The sequence below is a fragment of the Thunnus albacares genome, chromosome 20 (genome assembly GCF_914725855.1).
Source record: "Thunnus albacares chromosome 20, fThuAlb1.1, whole genome shotgun sequence".
In the NCBI taxonomy this organism is placed as follows: Eukaryota; Metazoa; Chordata; class Actinopteri; order Scombriformes; family Scombridae; genus Thunnus; species Thunnus albacares.
In genome coordinates this window covers 22,812,986-22,831,160 of record NC_058125.1, presented here as the reverse complement: position 1 = coordinate 22,831,160, position 18,175 = coordinate 22,812,986, and the positions used below count along the sequence as shown (strand labels likewise).

General features: G+C 39.3%; 3 protein-coding genes across 12 annotated transcripts in view; 1 reads left to right on the top strand and 2 right to left on the bottom strand.

Annotated features, from left to right (window-relative positions):
• Positions 1-18,175, top strand: part of LOC122970713 — a 38,236-nt gene that overhangs the window by 14,007 nt on the left and 6,054 nt on the right. For 3 of the 10 annotated variants that reach the window (XR_006399309.1, XR_006399308.1, XR_006399301.1), the window contains exons 4-6: positions 6,842-8,068; positions 14,282-14,464; positions 16,783-17,685. Coding sequence is in view for 1 of the 10 variants with exons in the window: in XM_044336878.1 (XP_044192813.1) it covers positions 8,041-8,068; positions 14,282-14,464; positions 15,123-15,532 (621 nt within the window). In the remaining 9 variants the exon portion in view is untranslated. Of the gene's footprint in view, positions 1-6,841; positions 8,069-14,281; positions 14,465-15,122; positions 15,962-16,782; positions 17,686-18,175 lie in introns of those variants that run through there. The other 7 variants (XR_006399304.1, XR_006399306.1, XR_006399305.1 and 4 more) reach the window with 6 other exon arrangements.
• On the bottom strand, positions 8,078-10,474 carry hoxb5b (homeobox B5b). Its single transcript, XM_044336876.1, has 2 exons — positions 9,825-10,474; positions 8,078-9,366 (listed from the first exon to the last, which is right to left on the bottom strand). The coding sequence occupies exons 1-2, from the start codon at positions 10,462-10,464 to the stop codon at positions 9,119-9,121; spliced, it is 888 nt and encodes a 295-aa protein (XP_044192811.1). The 5' UTR covers positions 10,465-10,474; the 3' UTR covers positions 8,078-9,118.
• hoxb6b (homeobox B6b) lies at positions 11,715-14,274 on the bottom strand. The gene is made up of 2 exons (XM_044336874.1): positions 13,115-14,274; positions 11,715-11,996 (listed from the first exon to the last, which is right to left on the bottom strand). The coding sequence occupies exons 1-2, from the start codon at positions 13,566-13,568 to the stop codon at positions 11,731-11,733; spliced, it is 720 nt and encodes a 239-aa protein (XP_044192809.1). The 5' UTR covers positions 13,569-14,274; the 3' UTR covers positions 11,715-11,730.

The following is an 18,175-nucleotide window of genomic DNA, read 5'->3' as shown; positions in this document are numbered from 1 at the left end:
TCAGGCCTCAATAAACAACAAGCCTGTAGTCTGTTAATTTATTGTCCTGTCTCACATTTTCAAGGGAAACAAATATATATAATCACATTCTAGAAAAAAACACATCCATCAAACAGCAAATAATACAGAAAGCCTCTGTGCGCTGCAGCTGTTTTTATTCTTTACATTAAAACAAAGCGCGAATTAAACAATATCTATAATTAAATTAAATCCAGCCTTCCTCTGAAATTAAACAGAGCAAAATTATGAAGCAAAAGAGAGGAAGAGCGTGAGTGTGAGTGTGAGTGTGTGTGAGAGAGAGAGAGAGAGAATAAGTCTGGAGGCATGCAGCTTTATGAACTCTGCTTGAACCGTGGCTGGAGTCAGGCTCGTAAATCATAAAGACACATAACCGGAGCGCGCGGCACAACACCCCGGCTGCCTTACCTTCAAAAAACCTACATTCATTCCGCACTACATTACAAAAAAAAAAAACAAAAAAAAACAACAACAATCCCGTACACGAAGATAAACAACCGGCTCCTCTCACCTTTGTAAAATGTGCCAGATTAGAATAATCCCCCTGCAGAGGCTGCGGCTTCTCGCATTAAGAGATGATGTGATGGTTTGCATGCCAGGAGGGTGAGAAGCAGAGTGGACAGTGTTTCTGCAGCTCACACCGCCCTGCATACTATTTCACTGTGTGTGTGTGTGCGTGTGTGTGTGTGTGTGTGTGTGTGTGTGTGTTAGAGAGGAGAGAAAAAAAAAACCTCTTTTCTTTCTTGCTGATCATGCAAGCAGCAGTTTCTTGTATGCTAATAACAACCCCTGCGATCAAGATAAAGGCTTTTATTTTTTACGCGCGTCTATATGGAGAAAATCTCTCCATCTTTATAGCAATTAGAGCTGAATGGAGAAACCCGGAAACATTAAGGTGGCTCAGCACAGAGGAGGCACAGCTGAAATATTTTGACACCGACTCATTGTGAGTGGATTTAGATAAGGAAGACGAGCTGTTAAAAGGCATGAATGAAAACGCTTGTTTTTTATTTTTATTCTGACTCCTTTAAGTTGTTCCCTAGAAGAAGAAAGAAAGAAAGAAAGAAAACACACACAAGCAGCTACATTTCTATTTGCTTTAAACAGACCTGGGATCTTGTCCAACGCTGTAATAATAAATTCAAACATCTAGTTTAGGACTGATGCCAGAAAGATGCTATAAATCACTCCTGCAAAAGAAAGCTATCACTATTTAGTCTGCGCCATGCCATTACATTCACATACCATTACGTCTTGTTTATGTAATGAGATTTTTTTTTTTTTTTTTTTTTCAAAGTGTAATTTGAATGAGTGATCAGGCCGGCCTGGTTTGAAAGCTGTAAAGTAAAGAGGAGACAGTGTGGTCAGCAGCAGCGTCCATCACAAAACGCGCAAGTGCAGAAGTTTATAACGAGCCCCCCCCCCCCCCCCACCCCCCCCACCAGCCCCCCCGCTCGGTTCACATGATCAGATTTGCTGCAGAGGATCGATCGGAGGCTTTTTGGCGGTGCTTTGATCTCTCCTCCTCGTCACGTTCTGCTCGATAGCTTTGATTGGCTCTTAGAGGTAATATTTAACTAATTAACGCAAATGGACGTCTTTGATCTGTGAGGCGTGCTGCTGCAGGAGGGAGGAAAAAAAATCCCAAATATACAACATCTGTATCTATAAACTGCTATATTCCACAGCTGCAGCTTTATGACATATATGTAAAGTGTTGTGTGTGTTTTCTGTGTAGGCTACATATTGATTGGGGAGTGTTATGTCACGTGATCTCTCCTAATTGTAGGTGGAGCTGTCATTTTTGTGCCTGGCTTGTTTCTTGTTGAATGCTCCACTATTCTGTGTACACGTCTGTTTCCTGTCTTTCCGCCCCAGAAGAAGGATCCTTCCTCTGTTGATCTTCCTGACGTTCCCTCCAATTTTTTGTCCCAGTTAAAGAGTCTTTTTTTTTTTTTTGGCTTTAACTAAATCAAGAGTTTAAAGATAGAGGTATGCTGTACTGATTGTAAAACCCCCTCTGGGCCTCTTAAGGTAAATTAGTGATTTTTGGCTATACAAATAAAAATTGACGGAGGAAGACCTCACAGGTCAAACGTTGTGATAAATTCTTGCATGTTTCCGGTGTGCAGACAGCTTTTCCTTTTTTTTGTTGCTGTTTTTTTTTTTTTTTTTTTTTTTTCCTGCACCTGTACCCGGATATAGGTTGGATCCACCTTGTATGCATCACATCGCACATGCCCCATAAATCTCCATGATGGCCTATACACACTATAAATCACTGGGTTCAACTTTTACCCAGTTTAGGTCCCTACAGCAGGCAGACTATGTTAATAGGAATTAGGTTATTCTGACAGAAAACGATGTGTGTATGACATTCAAATGATACACAAGTTATTAACAATCAGTAACAAACTGTGACATGTCAGTTTAAAAAGATTTAACAAGCTTTAGTTTGAGTGAAATAAAAATAACAGTAAAACTGGGTCAAAACAGCCTCTTGTGTTGAGTGGCTTCACCTAAACTGGGTCAAATATAAACCCAGTGATATTTAGAGTGTAAAATGTTGACTTAACTCGACCTCGCAGGTCAAAACTGGGGAGCTTCCTGTTTATTTTTTGTCCTGCACCGAGCTAGAGGTAGATGTGTTCACTATATCCACCTTTTATGCATCACATTGCACAAATCTCAAAGAAAGACGATACAGTCCTATCAAAAAAAAAGTGACATAAATACAAAGAAAATATGTCTTTAAAAAAAAAAAAAAAAAAATCTTCTAATATGAGGCAGAGATGATGAAGATGAACTGATGTGATGAGTCAGAAAAGACAGAAACAGTGATTCAGACATGAAAACATCTTCATCATCATCACAACGAGCTTCACACTCTTCAGGCTGCCTGTCTGATCTGTGACAGACATGTTCACCCACCACCACCTTCCTCTTCCCTCCTCCCTCCTCCTCCTCCTCCTCCTCTTCCTCTATTCAGTCTGCAGGCCTGCTGACAAATGCAGCTCACTGCAACCTCTCACTGCAAGCAATTAGCTGCAGGAACCACGTGTCCACGCAGGAGGAGGATTTACTGCCCGCAATTCATTCAAAGACAGTTGAATCAACAGTAACAGCAACTTCTGTCTCTTTTCATTTCTCATAAGCAAAATACATTTAATAAAGTAAACATTAACAGAATAAATGTGTATGTAATAGTTTTTAGGCTTCTATTGGATAAAATTAGGGTGAAATACTTTAAAAGTCAGTAAAGAAAACATCATTTTCTATAATATCATGTCAAAAAAACATGTGAACAGAAGTTTAAAACCTGATTTTTTTTCCCCCTTCAAATCAAATCCAACCCCCCCTGACTGTGCCTCTGCTCCTCTGTTGTCTACACACTCAGTAAGAAAAAAAAAATCTTTGGCAAACTTACTTTTTCCCCTCGGATCTCATCTTCACATCAAGACAGATTCTCCGTCCAGTCCAGAGTCAGCGGTATGTGTGTGTGTATATATATCTGACGCTGTTTGTTGAAGTCCTCCTCGCATTTCCCCCCCCTCACCCCCCCTCCACCCCTCCACCCCCCCCTCCCCTTCAAACTAAAACTCCTCCTCGACCCCCAGACGGTCCAGTGAAAAGAAGACAAATGATGTGCTGAACAAAGCCCCACATTGAGGGTCTGTCTTGCAACTTTCACAGATGTCATATTCTGCTAGAGTGTGCTGCTAAAAAGGAGAAGAAGAAGAGGGGGAGGAGGAGGGGGGGGGGGGGGGGGGGGGGGGGGGGGGAGAGAAGAGCCTATTGAGTCTGGTGAAGGCCTGACATTTTCAGCACATAAAACCAGGACCAGAAAACACCAAACAGTCCCATCAGTAGCTTCAGTTTACAGCAGAGTTATTAGTTATTATTTTCCATCTTTTCTGAGCTTCTGATTGGACGTTTTCTTCTTCTTCTCAGGTGAAGCGTCATCACCTACATAATCCCCAAGATGCGAACTTGCGGCTGCTGCTATATTTACACAAATTCGGATCTACAGGGTATATATAGATGACAGGTCATCAGCCTCCGTTAATAATTCAGTCATCTAAATCATCCTAATACGCCCGTCAAATATTACAAATATAACTTCAACATTTCTACATTTTACAGTTTCAGCCGAAAAAACCATAATATTTCCTCTTTATAAATGGTTTATAAGCTGTAATTAACTGTTTTATTAATGGTTAATAAATCATGTAAAGCAGTTATAAGCTGATCATAAGATGTTTATTTAGTTATAAATGTTGGTTATTTATAATGAGTTTCTCACTTTCTAATAAGCGATTCAGTGTTCTGTTATATTTATTAATGAGTCATTAATTAAGTCTGCAGTTGTAAATGTTAATAAGTTGTTAATATATTGATTTTGGTCCTGATCAGATGATCCAACCTGACAACCACAAAGTTATTCTTATTGATGGATTTATTAGTGATCTATAAAAACATTAGTGATTTATTAACCGTTAATAAAGTCATAAAATCCCTTCATGTAAAGTGGAACCAAAGAAGAAGAACTTCCATCCTGTAGGGCTGCAACTAACGATTGTTTTCATTATCGATTAATCTTGTCGATTATGTTCTTGATTAATCAGTTAGTTGTTTAGTTTATAACATGTTGATCCGTTTCACAAAACTTAAGATGCAACTTAAAACGTCTCGTTTTGTCCACAACCCAAAAATATTCAGTTTACTGTCACAGAAGACTAAAAAAAACAGAAAATATTCACATTTAAGAGGCTGGAATGAGAGAATTTTAGCATTTTTACTTAAAAATGTCTCAAAACGATTAATAGATCAACAAGATAGTTGCTGATTAATTGTCTGTCGATGGACTAATTGATTAATCGACTAATCGATGCAGCTGTAAAACCCACACAGGTTGAAATAGATGTTTTACTATATGACCTCATTTTATCTTCTCAACATTGAGAGAAATCATCAACACACTAAAATCTCTTCACTCATTATTTATAATGAGTATTTACAAGGTTTATATTGTTGAATTATTTGTGTCACTGTAACAAGCGACAGAGTTGTTTTTTTTATTGATTAGTTGATCATATAAGTGCACATGCACTAGTTTATATTCTGGCTCCAAACCTCTGAATCTCTGCTCTCGTCTCGTATTTCTTATTATAAGAACTCAAATCCTTCACTGAAGTAAAAATACATAAACAACATCGTAGAAGTATAAATCCTAGTAAAAGTACACCAGTTGTCCTCTGTAAGTGATGTTATCAGACTGTTTCTGATTCAACAATGTTTAATAAGCATTTTAAGGTTGTAGTTGTTCGTTTATTTACTTCAGACACAGTGAACTCAGAGGTCGAGTCCTCTAAAAGGTCAGGAGATAAATCTGAGAGGATGTGAGCTGATTAATGGGAGAAAAAGATAAAGTTCTGTTACGTATATTTGTATTTATCTGTTGCACTTTTCTCAAATCTTTGCTTGTTTTTGAAATACTGGATCATTTTACCTTTTCGGGGCCTCTAACAGTTTTAAATGTGAAACCATGTGAGGAGTTTAGAGGGGAAATGTCTCTTTGGGGGGAATTTCAGATCAAAAAAAACAAAAAACTTGGACTGTTTTCTACTTTTGTTGCACAAAAGTATAAATTCATCTTCAGCTCGGATGAAAATCAACATCATGTGTCACAAAAACAATAAAGTACAAACATTTCAGCTCTTAAACATCTGAAACAGCCTCAACCAGACACTGATTTACATTTGATCTCTATAAACTTTTGACATATAAAGTAATGACAGCTGTCAGGTAAATGTATAAATGTAGTGGGAAAGTATAAAGTGGCGTCAAGTAGAAATACTCCTCAAAAAGTACTTCCTACTACTGATGATTCAAAAAGTATCATAAAGTAAAAATAAATAGCAAATCAAGCTGATGAACAGTCTCAATCTGACTTGTAGTAAAATTATAATTCATAAGAATTACATCAAAAAAAGACATTTTGAGGCCACAACCTCCAATTAGAAAAAGCTCTCAGGACAAAGTATGAGGGATTAAAGGTTTATACTCTCCTCTCATCCTGGGTAAAGCGAGAGGAGATAAACAGACTCTGCTTCTTCTCTGCTCTGCCTCTAACCTGCATGCCCCCGATGATAAGAGCTGAACCGGGGGGGAGAAAAAGAACCATCCATCATCGGCCTGGCCGGTCTGAGGCGCCCTCTGCTGCCTCCAAACACGCATTACATCACCTCCAACAGCAGCCTGCCAGATGTTGAGCGTCTAAACTTCCCCCCACAATAAAATAATAATAATAAAAAAAGATGTTTCATATATTTTTATCATCAGGATTTAAATGAACTAATCTGCGTTAAAGGGCGGGAAAGTGTTGGCTGCTTTAAAGGAGGGTATGGTTGAGCTTTTTAGCCTGTAATTCAATTTAAATGTTAAATAAACAGTTTTATGGTTTGCATTTAATTTTAAAGCTGATAGAATAATTTATTATTTACATTAATGGCGTTGAAAGTGGAGCTGCGTGTGGAAATATTGTTTAAATTGTTTTTATTCTTTAAAACAAACAGGTTTACAATAGTATTATGATTCCTCTACAACCTTATTATTCACTGCATAGTTTGCACGACTTTAAATTCTTATTTTCTGACTCTAAAATGAATCTTCCTGCAAAGAAAAGTCGACAAAACAGATGTTTGCAGCATGTTTGCATTGATTTTTTTTTTTTTTTTTTTACACAAACTACAGCAGCAAGAGTCAGAACTACATTATAAAAATAAAACTAAAATCTCATTGTAGTCTTTTGTCTCCTGTGCAGGAACACAGAGTGTCTCCAGGCCGGAGTCTCGGTGGTGACACTGCAAAGCCTGACGCATCTGCGGCTGCAGTCTATCGTCTACTGACCCAGCGATGATCCCGCCGCCATGAATTATGCATGAGATCCGGGTCCAGATTACCCCTATCAATATGCAATACTCATTACGCTGCTTAAATTGCCACTTAATAGTTATGAATATCTGGAAAATGTCTGGGACCCATATAGCACCACCACTGGTTTTAACTTTTTTTTTTTTTTTTAATACCTGAAATGAAAAAGACTTTTTGGAAATATTACATTTAAAATCCTGGCAGCTTTTAGTTTACTTAGTTGATGAGGTCGTTATGTTTTATTAGTTGCTGATGGATAAAGCCCAACATTACAGGCTCGTCATTTCTTTCTTTAAAGTCAGTGAAGCCTGCTTGTGTCCAGCTCTCCGGGGTTTGTCCGAGACTTCACCTTTGGCCGCTCGGTGACTTGACAGATCGAGATAAAAAATCACTCCGAGAGCTCAAGTTCGTTTCATGGCAGCTCCACAAAAGCTGCCCCCTTTTCTCCCTCCTCCCTCCCCTTCCCTCAAATAATATTATGTGTGCTAGAAATAAAGCACTCTTTTATTTTTATTTTAATATGTGAAACTCGACAGTATTTGCACCACTGAGCCAGAAAGGCCCGCAGAGCCACTTCTAAACTCATATTTCCATTTAAATCAAACATAAAGCAGCACTTCCGCGTGTGTAAACATGAGAGAAATCATGTTTATATCACCACTTTTGAAACTCAAAACACAATCCAATCTCATATTTGCTAAATAAAATTCAAGCAGCCACAATAATTTTTTTTTTTCTATTATGGAAACTTTTTTTTTTTTTTTTTTTTCTCTCCAGCAGCTCAAACTAAACATGACTGGACACCACAGTCCAGCCTTTGCAGTCCCATCCACGCAGTTAAGCCGTCACTTTCATTCAAGGTTGTGAATTATATAGTACATTGTCTACTCCCCAAAACCATAAAACCAACTTTATGGACCTCACGTGACTTTTCACAGTCTGTAAGTAATATAGGCCTATACAATCTTTGGTAAGGGGGGATTTTTACCAACTTCAGCCTTGACTAGCTTTATACACACACCTGTAAAGCCAAACCACTCTCTTTTTTTTTTAGGGGGATTTTTTTTTTTAAACATTTTTTTCTACCACATGGCAAACATCTCGCTGCAAAAAAGAGGTAAGATTTTAAAAACTCTTTCACCCTGTCTCTGCTAAATAGTTGCACCAATAAATATGGCCTAAAATCTTGTTGTTTATCTGACACTTTAACAACTAATTCAAGAGGGTTAAAATCAGACTTTTACGCAGCTTCTCCTCCTAAAACCTTTGACTTTGTGTTTTTCTAATTGATAACACAGTGGAGACACATTCCAAGCAAAAAAAAAAAAAAAAAAAATTGAGAGAAACTTTTTTTATTTCCAAGCGCTATGAGTTCACTTACAAATACAAAAAGCTTATTGGCGCAAAGAAAAAAAAAACAATAATAAAAAAACCGCTTACATCACTGCCTATCCACAGAATAACCCTTTGCACTAAAAAAAAAAAAAAAAATTGATCACATTGACAGGTTGAATACATTTGCATTGTTCATAATTAGTTCTAAACAATGATAATAGATGCACAAAAATACCCCTAGAGCTACACATTGGCTTGTTTGTTTTTTTTTCTTATGAAAGTTTATGGATCTGGCCACAAGATCAAAAAATAGCAGTAAAACTGACACTAAAGCGCTTTGAATGGCCCCGAAATACATTAGGTTTACATTCAATGAAGAGCAGCATATGGTTTGGAAACTTTTTTTTTTTGTTTTTTTCTTTCTGTACAATGAATTTACTCCTGTTAGACCGTCAAGAAGTTACAATAAAGAGCTCAAGTTGAAACACCTTCAAGATATATATATAGACAGAGAGAGAGAAGAGAGAGAGAGAGAGCAAAGAGCATGGACAATTCATTAATTAATACCCCCAATAATATTTACATCTTGTTTTGTTTTTTTTCCTCCCCAAATAGGAACATCTAAGCTATCATAATACAACAACAGTAAACTAAAAATGGCATTTTAAGACCACAGGATACTTCTTTTTCTATCACAATAGCATGCTGGAAGGTGCTGCGCTTTTTTTTTTCTTCAATAGCTTTACAGTACTCATGGAATTCTTTCTTTTTTTAATCATTTTTTTTCTTTTTTATTATTATTATTATTTTTTTAACTCTCCTCCAAAGTTATTCAGTTGTGGAAGGCGCTCCCACCCGTCACGAGACTCATGCTTTTCAGTTTATTGTCCTTCTTCCACTTCATCCTGCGGTTCTGAAACCAGATTTTGATCTGTCTTTCGGAAAGACACAGGGCGTGGGCTATCTCTATCCTCCGCCGTCTGGTTAGGTACCTATTGAAGTGAAACTCTTTCTCCAGCTCTAGCGTCTGGTAGCGGGTGTACGCGGTTCGGGCCCTTTTCCCGTCAGGTCCAGTCATATCTACAAATTATTATATTTTTTTAAATATACAGAGAATTAGCAGCTGCACAACAACAACAACAACAACAGCAAGACAGAGATAGAGAGAGATAGAGAGAGAGTTTGAGGCTATACTTGTGCAACATGTAATGAACATGCAACCAACACGACACATATAAACACACACACACACACACAACAGCTTCTTATCTCAAGCTCGCGCCGGCAGCCAAACAAACAAACAACAACAACAAAAAAGATCCACATGTAACAACAACCCCATCCTCTCTCTCTCTCTGACTGTTAACCTGCAACCCCTCAACGACAGCACAACAACCCCCATAAAGACTTTACGAACACTGCCTTCATCTCATCTCATCCACACCGACCTGCTCACTCATGCAACACTTGACAGATTTATGACGCACCGTCAGCGTGACATCCTTCAAAACCAAATATTATTAGATGTGTAAATATACCATGGCTTATGTGCAGTTTCCGCATCCAGGGGAATATTTGTGGCGTTTGGCAATCATTTGATGTGGGAGTAGAAGAGGTGGCGTTGGCTTCCTGCTGCTGCTGCTGCTGCTGCTGCTGCGCCCGAGGTGCCGCGTTGGAGCCGCCGCTGCTGTGCGCGCTCTCCTCGGTCTCGGAGGCTATGGCGGCGGCGTCCTCTATCTCCGTGAAATGAGCGCCGCTGTTGCTTTTGTTGAGACTGTTGCCGGTCGAGGTCGTGCTCCGGTCAGACGGAGGAGATGGGCTTTTTAGTTCCAGCGGCTCACGGTTGGCCGAGGCGCACGACGGCGGCGGCGGCTGCTGCTGCTGCTGCTGCTGCACCGGATCTGGAGATGAGAGCGAGCAGTTGGGTGTCTGTCTGTACCGCGCGTCCGGCCCGAATCCCCGGGCATCCTCTCTCACGGCCCCGAAGTGGTTGCCGGTGTTGGTGCGGTTCACGGTTAGGTCCATGCCATTGTAGTTGTAGCCGAAAGACCCGGAGTGCATGGTGCCAGGGTCTCTGAAGGAGCCGCTCACAGCGCCGTTAGTCCCATAATTTAGTAACTGATAGTCGGAGCCATTTGGATAGCGCCCTGAGAACGAGTTTACAAAGTACGAGCTCATTTGCTTGGATTTTTAAAGCCTCGATTTGTAGATCTTTGTCGCTATAATCCTGTGTGCTTGCACGATTTATGGATGCAATCATGAATTATAAGCAATGAAGCCCTACTGTACTTTGCCAGGTATGCGGCCAAATATGGGAGCGCGTTCGGGAATCACGTGCCTTTGTTGACCAGTCGTAAATCCTCACTGATGACTTCAAGAGGTAATTCATGCTCCATGGTTACAAATGATGACGAAATAATGGTCGTTAGGCTCCAGTCAATGGTGCCTCCCCGCTGCGCTCCCGAGATACCGCGCAGGCAGAGAGCGCCATCTTCCGGACAGGCCGGGCAGCGCTCCGCCGGGACGCGCTGTCAGGGCCCCGGGAGTCATCCATCATTTATGTAACACTGATAATATAGGCCACAAAATGCTCAGGTAACACATAACTGAGACTTATCAGCCGCAGGTGTTGGCAGTTTAACGCGCAGTGCGTCAAATCGCGAATTATTTTCATCTTTACGCAGCTTTAGTGTGAATTTATGGGTTTATTGTGACTCCAGAAGCATCACAGCACCTTTATAATAACAATAATAACGTAAATAACAAGTATTTTTTTTCTCATGAGTATTAATGACGCCACAAGATTTTCCAATATACATCAAAAAGCCTTTATTTCTATGTACAATTTCCTAAACAAAATATTGCACACAATATCCAGATGTGCATTGAGAACACATGGTGAACAACAATAAATAACATGTAACATTTTTTTTCCTGTAACATCTGTACAAATATTTTTTTTTTTTTTATAACTGTTGATGTAAACAACAAGCCTACAGACCACAGAACAAACACAGCACAAGATGTACAATGAAGGACGAAGCTTCTTTTTTCTTTTTGTTTTTCTATCTTTTTTTTTAATGCCATGAAGGGAAACGATGGTTAAAACTCAGCAGGGTCCTACAACAGTGAGGTAACAGTGTCCCAAAAAAATAACAACAACTAAACACTATAAATTATGTACATTTTGGGCGGATTTTGCATAGTCCCCTAAATAAAGACACGAGCACAAAGACAAACAGAGGAGGACCTGGTTTTAACCTAATGCAGACATCACCGTGCAGATACTGAAATAAACTCTATCACGTCTCTAAAATGGGATTTTGCAGCATTTTATCTACAAAGAAATAATACATCATTTCATTTTTAAGGAGTGTGCGCACACACACACACACACATGCCTTCCTTTCCAGTGTCCCTTTCTTATTCTTCTTATTATTTTTTTTAGCTCTTTTTCTCCGTCTGTTCCTCCTCCTCTTCTTCTTCGGGTGTCTTTGACGGATTGAGGAGTTTGTTCTCCTTTTTCCACTTCATCCTGCGGTTCTGAAACCAGATTTTGATCTGTCTCTCGGTCAGGCAAAGGGCGTGCGAGATCTCTATCCGGCGCCTCCTGGTCAGGTAGCGGTTAAAGTGGAACTCTTTCTCCAGCTCCAGAGTCTGGTAGCGGGTGTAGGTCTGTCGGCCCCTGCGGCCACTGCTGCCAAACGGGCCTGGAAATGAAAAAAACAAAACAAAACAATAAATCCATCAGTTATTCAATTCATTAAATGCTTGCGTTAAATTGAGATGAAACTGCGCTCAAAATCTGTGCTGGTGTATCTAAAAAAAACACAGTCAGAGTGTTTTCAGATGTATTTCAACTCCAAATCTCATTCTTACAACATATAAATAAACTGTTTTGATTTGTGTAAATTATAATATAGTAATTCTCTGTACTTTCATGTATTTTCTCCTATAATAATCCTTTAAAAGCTTCTTCTAGGTGCGCAAATGTCTGATGGTGCCACTGGAGTAGCTTATATTCATATATTTTTTAATTATACTCTATAATTTCACTATATTTCCAATACTATTTCAGTATTAAAGCTATAATACGCCTGATAGTGAGTTTATAATGACCTTTAAATATTTAAAAAGCTCCTCAATGATGTCATTAATGTGGGCTGCTGTGTGTCTGTGGTGCGCAAAAGTGACCTCATGGTGCATTTTCTCTCTTGTGACATCAGTAGGCTGTATTGTTTTATAACATTACAGTAGCCTACAGTCAGTCAGAGGTAATAGTGGACAAAGCTCATATTACATGTTTGTGTGTTTTTTTTAAATCTCTAATTATATTAATATTTTTCTTTGTGTTTATATTTCAAAAGTGCGCCATATTTAAAAAAAGCGTTTCTGCGATATTTATCCTTTCTGAGGTGCCATGTGACGCGGGCTGAGAGCTTTAAGTTACAGCTCGGCTGATGGAGGCCCAGTCTGTATGTGAGGTGCGTGCGTGTGTGTGTGTGTGTGTGTGTGTGTATGTATGTGTATGTGTATGTGTGTGTGTGCGCGCGCGCGTATGTGATGATGATGCCAAAGCCCCTCAGGCGCAGGAAGATCCATGCGCAATCACTATAATCACTAAACCTGCTTCTTTTTTTTTGCTTTCCAAGCTCTGTAATCACCAAACTGTTTACTGTTTTATTGTTACTAAAAACGTGATTAAATATGTAGAGACAGTCTCGCAGCAGCTGACAGGTCTGGCTCACTTCATCACGCGGAGCAGGACTCTCGTACCTCCAAGGCAGCGTGACAACAACACAGTAAAAAACGCAGAGTTTGTACTCACCGGCCGAGCAGGCGTTCATCCTCTGCATCCACGGGTAGATCAGAGTGGAGGACTTGTCGTCGAGGCTGCTGCTCATGCTGACACTCTGTTCGGGGCACTCCGCTTTGCTCCGCTGATGCTCCTGAGTGACAAACAGCGGCTGATCCTCGCGGCTCGAGAAAGCGCACGAGCCCTCCGCGTCCTTGTAGAAAGTCCCGACCGGGTTGTAGTCGCACGGCGCTCCGCCGCTGGTCCGGCCGTAGATGGCCGCCGCGGCCGCTGCGCCCGTCTGCTGGTAGTAGGACGCCGGGTAAACCTTCTCCTGCATGTTGGCTGCTCCATATGTGGCCGCGTTGGAGTAGTGTCTTAACGGATCGGTGTATCCCGAGGAATATAACGGTATCTGACCCAGGAGAGAGTCCTGTCCTCCCGGTAGAGACACGGGAAAAGTTGAGTTAACAAAATAGGAACTCATTGGGTGGACAACGGGGTGTATATACTCCGGAGGAATATGATTTGTTGTCTTTTATAGTCCAAGTGGTTTTGCCATTACTTTATCGGAGATTTGGTTTTTGCTGAAAGGGGGGGTTGTGAGGTGCCACTGAATACAGAGGGGAAGTGTACCATCTGATCAACCTCTGGCCAATCACCGGCGTCTGTGCTTGCACTATTGCACCCATGGGGGGCTCTTGTTGCGCGCAGGGGTCCCCTGTGAATCGAAATGAAGCGCTCGAGCCTGTCGGGTCTTTACGCACGCTCACGCACACAGTCGCAGAGAGATGCTGCGACTCATGGAAACACATATGATTATAAGAAAAATAACATACTGTATATGAAGCAGCTGGATGTGAAGTATTATTTCGTTTAATGCAAATAAACCAGATTCTCTCTCACACACACACACGTTACCAAAATGCGCAATTTGCGCATTGTTTCCGTTTTACGCACAAATGTCCGTTTCTCTGTCTCCTCCCCCGCCTCTAATCTTCACTTCCATCACGTCAAAAAATAATCCACTGTAACTAATAAACACTGTGTATCCTCAATGCAGCCGCCAGAAGTGGCAATCCTATCATGATTATCGATTTTCAATCTAAACTGGGTGCAGAAATAATGCGCCAATAATGTTGATATTTTCACTCTTCAGAAGGTTTTGAGGTTCTGATGTTTCTGATTCTCCCTCATCAGCTGTGATTGACGTCCACGAGGACGCGCAGAGTGCAAGGAAGGAGGGACACGCGCTTCCACACAGATCATCACCATCATCATCACCACCACCACCACCATCATCACCATCACCATCATCATCATCATCACACACCGTGAACAAGTGGACTCTAATTTCACATTTTCCAAAAAATGTTGGAGATTGTAAGTATTTGTCTGGATGATCAATTATTCACCTGTCAATAACTGTGTTTAGGATTAATTAATCAGATCAATTAATGTTACTGTTAACAGCTATAAGTATTATTATCATCTATCAATTAAGTAATATTAGTTTCTTATTATTAGTAGTATTATTATTGATCATCACGGTCCTGCCGTTAAGGCCTCTTCTTCTCTTTTTACGTTAATAACGTCACGTTACAGGATTTTCATACAAAAATACTGTAAAATGTGTTAATTTAAGTGTAATTATTTATATTTATGATGTTTATAATTAAATTTAGAACATTTATAACTCTTTAATTAGCTTTTTCCATTGGAATAGTTACAACATTTAATAACAAATAAAATAATAATAACGAAATAAAGCGCTGTATTGTTAATATAATCTTAATATAATGATTTAATCCGTGTTTTTAATGGATAAAAGCAGAAAAATACAAATATTTGCAGAATATTAGTTCATATAAACATGAATAATGCTGTTTTTCCATCTTTGATTTTTTCTTAAAACCTTCTGCGCTCCTGATGTGAACATTTTTATTTGGATAATGTTTCTAAATATTTAAATCTAAAAAAAACCCCAAAAACAGTACATTATAAAATATGTTAATCTTTGTCCTGTTTCCGCCTCAACCAGGCCGCAGACCTCTGCAGCTGCTGCACATTTTTGGGGAAAGTGTTGAAATCAAAGAGCCACACTGTCTGACAAACTACAGAGTCACTACAACACAGACATGGAGACACATTCAAGCTTTCATGTCACATGATGCTTTTATAGAAAACACTGACAGACTGTTCGTATCACACAAGACGCAGAAAAAACCGCCACAGAAGCTTCAGAAACACAACAGCGTGTTTAAAACTGCGATTATTAACTCGATAGATTTGGATAAATCACAAATAAGACAAAAACAGAGCAAATATTCACTCAGCATTTACAAATATCCGTATAAAGGAAACAGAGGAAGCTCGAGGAGGCGACAGCGCCGCGCAGCTTCAACACAGAATGAAATAAAAGAGGAAATAAAATCATATAAAATAATATAAAACAGAATCAAACGTCTCAGCAGAGCGACATGTGAATAAAAAACAGCTGATTTTTTATTTTGGAGAAAATCATTTTCTCAGCAGCAGCAGCAGCAGCATAGGCCCTGCATGACCATCATCATCATTATCATCATCATCACCAAAATCAAGCTTGTGTGGCCTGCAGCAGAAGCCGAATCCTCCTCATATAACACTCTTTTTTTTTTTTTAGGCCTTAAACTTTAAACATGCAGCTATGCACATTTTTTTTTTTTTTTGTAGCTGAGATGTTTGTGTTTGAAGTCGCTGCAGCATGTCAGGGGTTAAAAACACAGAGAAGTTGTGAATGACTCGTCACAGCGTAAGAAAAACAGACGCTTTGAACTGGATAATTGCCATTTCTTTTAAAGGTTTGATCCTCCTCGTTTCCTGTAATCTAAACATCAGGCCTACAGTGACAGTTGAGCCACAACAACGTCTGCAGCGGCGCTCTTGTGCCGAGTTAATCGCTGGCAGATTAGAAACATGGTTGCCCTTACCTTTGTTGATAATCCATCATTTCCAGTGTTGGGGTGCCACTCTGCTGGAAGCTCCTCTCGCTTCCTCTCTATCCTTCTCTCCTCCCTTCACCACCACCACCACCATCATCAAAAAAAAAAAGAAAAAATCCCCCACTTTGTTCAAATGATTTCATGCAAGTAATCCCACCATCCAGGAGTGAGCAGATCCTTCATTTTCACGCACAAGTGCAGCCACATTAACGTGACGCACGCATCGCGCAGAGAGAGAAGCTCCGTCGTCCAGTTTTTTTTTTTTTTTGAAAATCACGCACCCGCCGGTTTTCACTGCAACACCGTCTGCAATATACGCGACATAGCTTATACAAAAGCGCCCAAGAAGAAGAAGGGAAAAAAAAGAGGTTGTGTTACTAGTGTTAAATGAATGAGCCTGTGGAAAAAAACAGCAGCTGCAATATAACCTCATGGGAAATAAGTTCCCATTCCTGCTGTCCACATGACCGCCAGCGACCAATCCCGGAGCCCAGCGAGTCGTAAACTTCCACGGCAAAAGTTGTAAATTTTCATAAACAGCAGCCGTTTTTGTGCTTTAGACGTGCTTTTCTCATCGCCATCTTTATTTTTTTTCCTTCTTCTTCTTCTTCTCCGAGGCCTGAAATGTTTTACATGTGTTGCTGGATTAAAGATAAAAGTGTAAAGATTCAGAAATACATGAATGGTTTTTTATTTTGTGTGTGTGTGTGTGTGTGTGAGATTGACGTTGTTGTTGTTCCGGAGCTGCTGCACTTCAACCTTTTTGTGACTCTAAAGGTCTGTACAGCTTTGTTTTTGTTCCCTGATCAGAGCTGCAGGGTTATATAGATATTTAAAGACTTATATGACACCATATCAGATGATTTCTGTTGGATTTTAAAGCTCGTGTGACCTGTTTCACCTTCATTACCAAATTAATCGTCTAATCTCAAAAACCTCAAACGCAGATGATTGAGCTTCTTTTTTTTTTTTTTTTAATCTGAATGATATAGTTTCAGGCTGAAAGACTTTAGCATTAAAGACTATAATCATCTCTTAAAGTGCAGTTTCCTGCAGTCAGAGCAGATCAATGCGGCTTTGACCACAGGCCAAAGAGGCTATTTGCGGTCATGAAGGAGGGATTTTAAGGTCACAAACTTTTCTATGAAGATTGTAAAGTACAAAATTAAAACTTTTCACAGACTCATTTCTGCTAAAATAAATTCTTTAAGAACTTCTTATCATTTCTTATGTCTTATTTCCGTTTTGGATATTTTTTTTCCAGATGGCTTTCCTGTGATTTTCACCTCCAACGAGGATTTCCGACATTTATAGACGCAATAAAACCATAAATTCCTGAAATGCAGCACATTCCCTCCCGCTTTCATTTTTCCTTTTTCTTTCTTTTTTTTTTTTTATGGCCTCCAGGAGACACAAACTCCAGCAAAGTGCCTGTAATATAATATCCCGTAAAATGTAAAGCTCTGTATGTTTCTTAAGTAAATGTCTAAATTAAAAGCATCACAGGCCTTTAATTTCATCTGTATGTTATCTAACAATCAGTCATAAATGTAACCTTACATATAAAATAATAATGGAAATAAGTTAATTAATGAAAACTGTATTTATTTCTCTCTGAAGGCCTGTGAGTGGAAAAAAAGTCACAACTGCGTCTGTCAGGACGTTTATTTAATGTTAATTTAATGTTTGTTTTTTAAAGTTTGACTGAATTTCTGTAATATTTCAGTCAAAAAATGAAAAAAATGTTCGTTGTGTCTGCTGGTAAAAGTCTTAATTAATAAAAAATATGTTTATTAAAATCTCTTCGTTTCAATTCAGTCGATTAATTTCAGTTTTATAGGTTTAGATGCTTAATTAGACATTTAATTTATTCTTTCTTTTGCATGATACCAACTGTACATAACACAATAATAATAATAATAATGTTTTTAATTATTGTCCAATTATTTTCTGAGCAATTAAAAATCATCTTTAATACACTTACAGGCCAACAACATTATAATATTAGTGTGAGATGCAGCAGTTTGTGTTGTTGATGGTTTTTAAGGGTTTTTTGTGTGTTTTTCTGCGACCAGAACAAAGAAAGTGGAAGCAGAGATGCTGTAAAACTTTA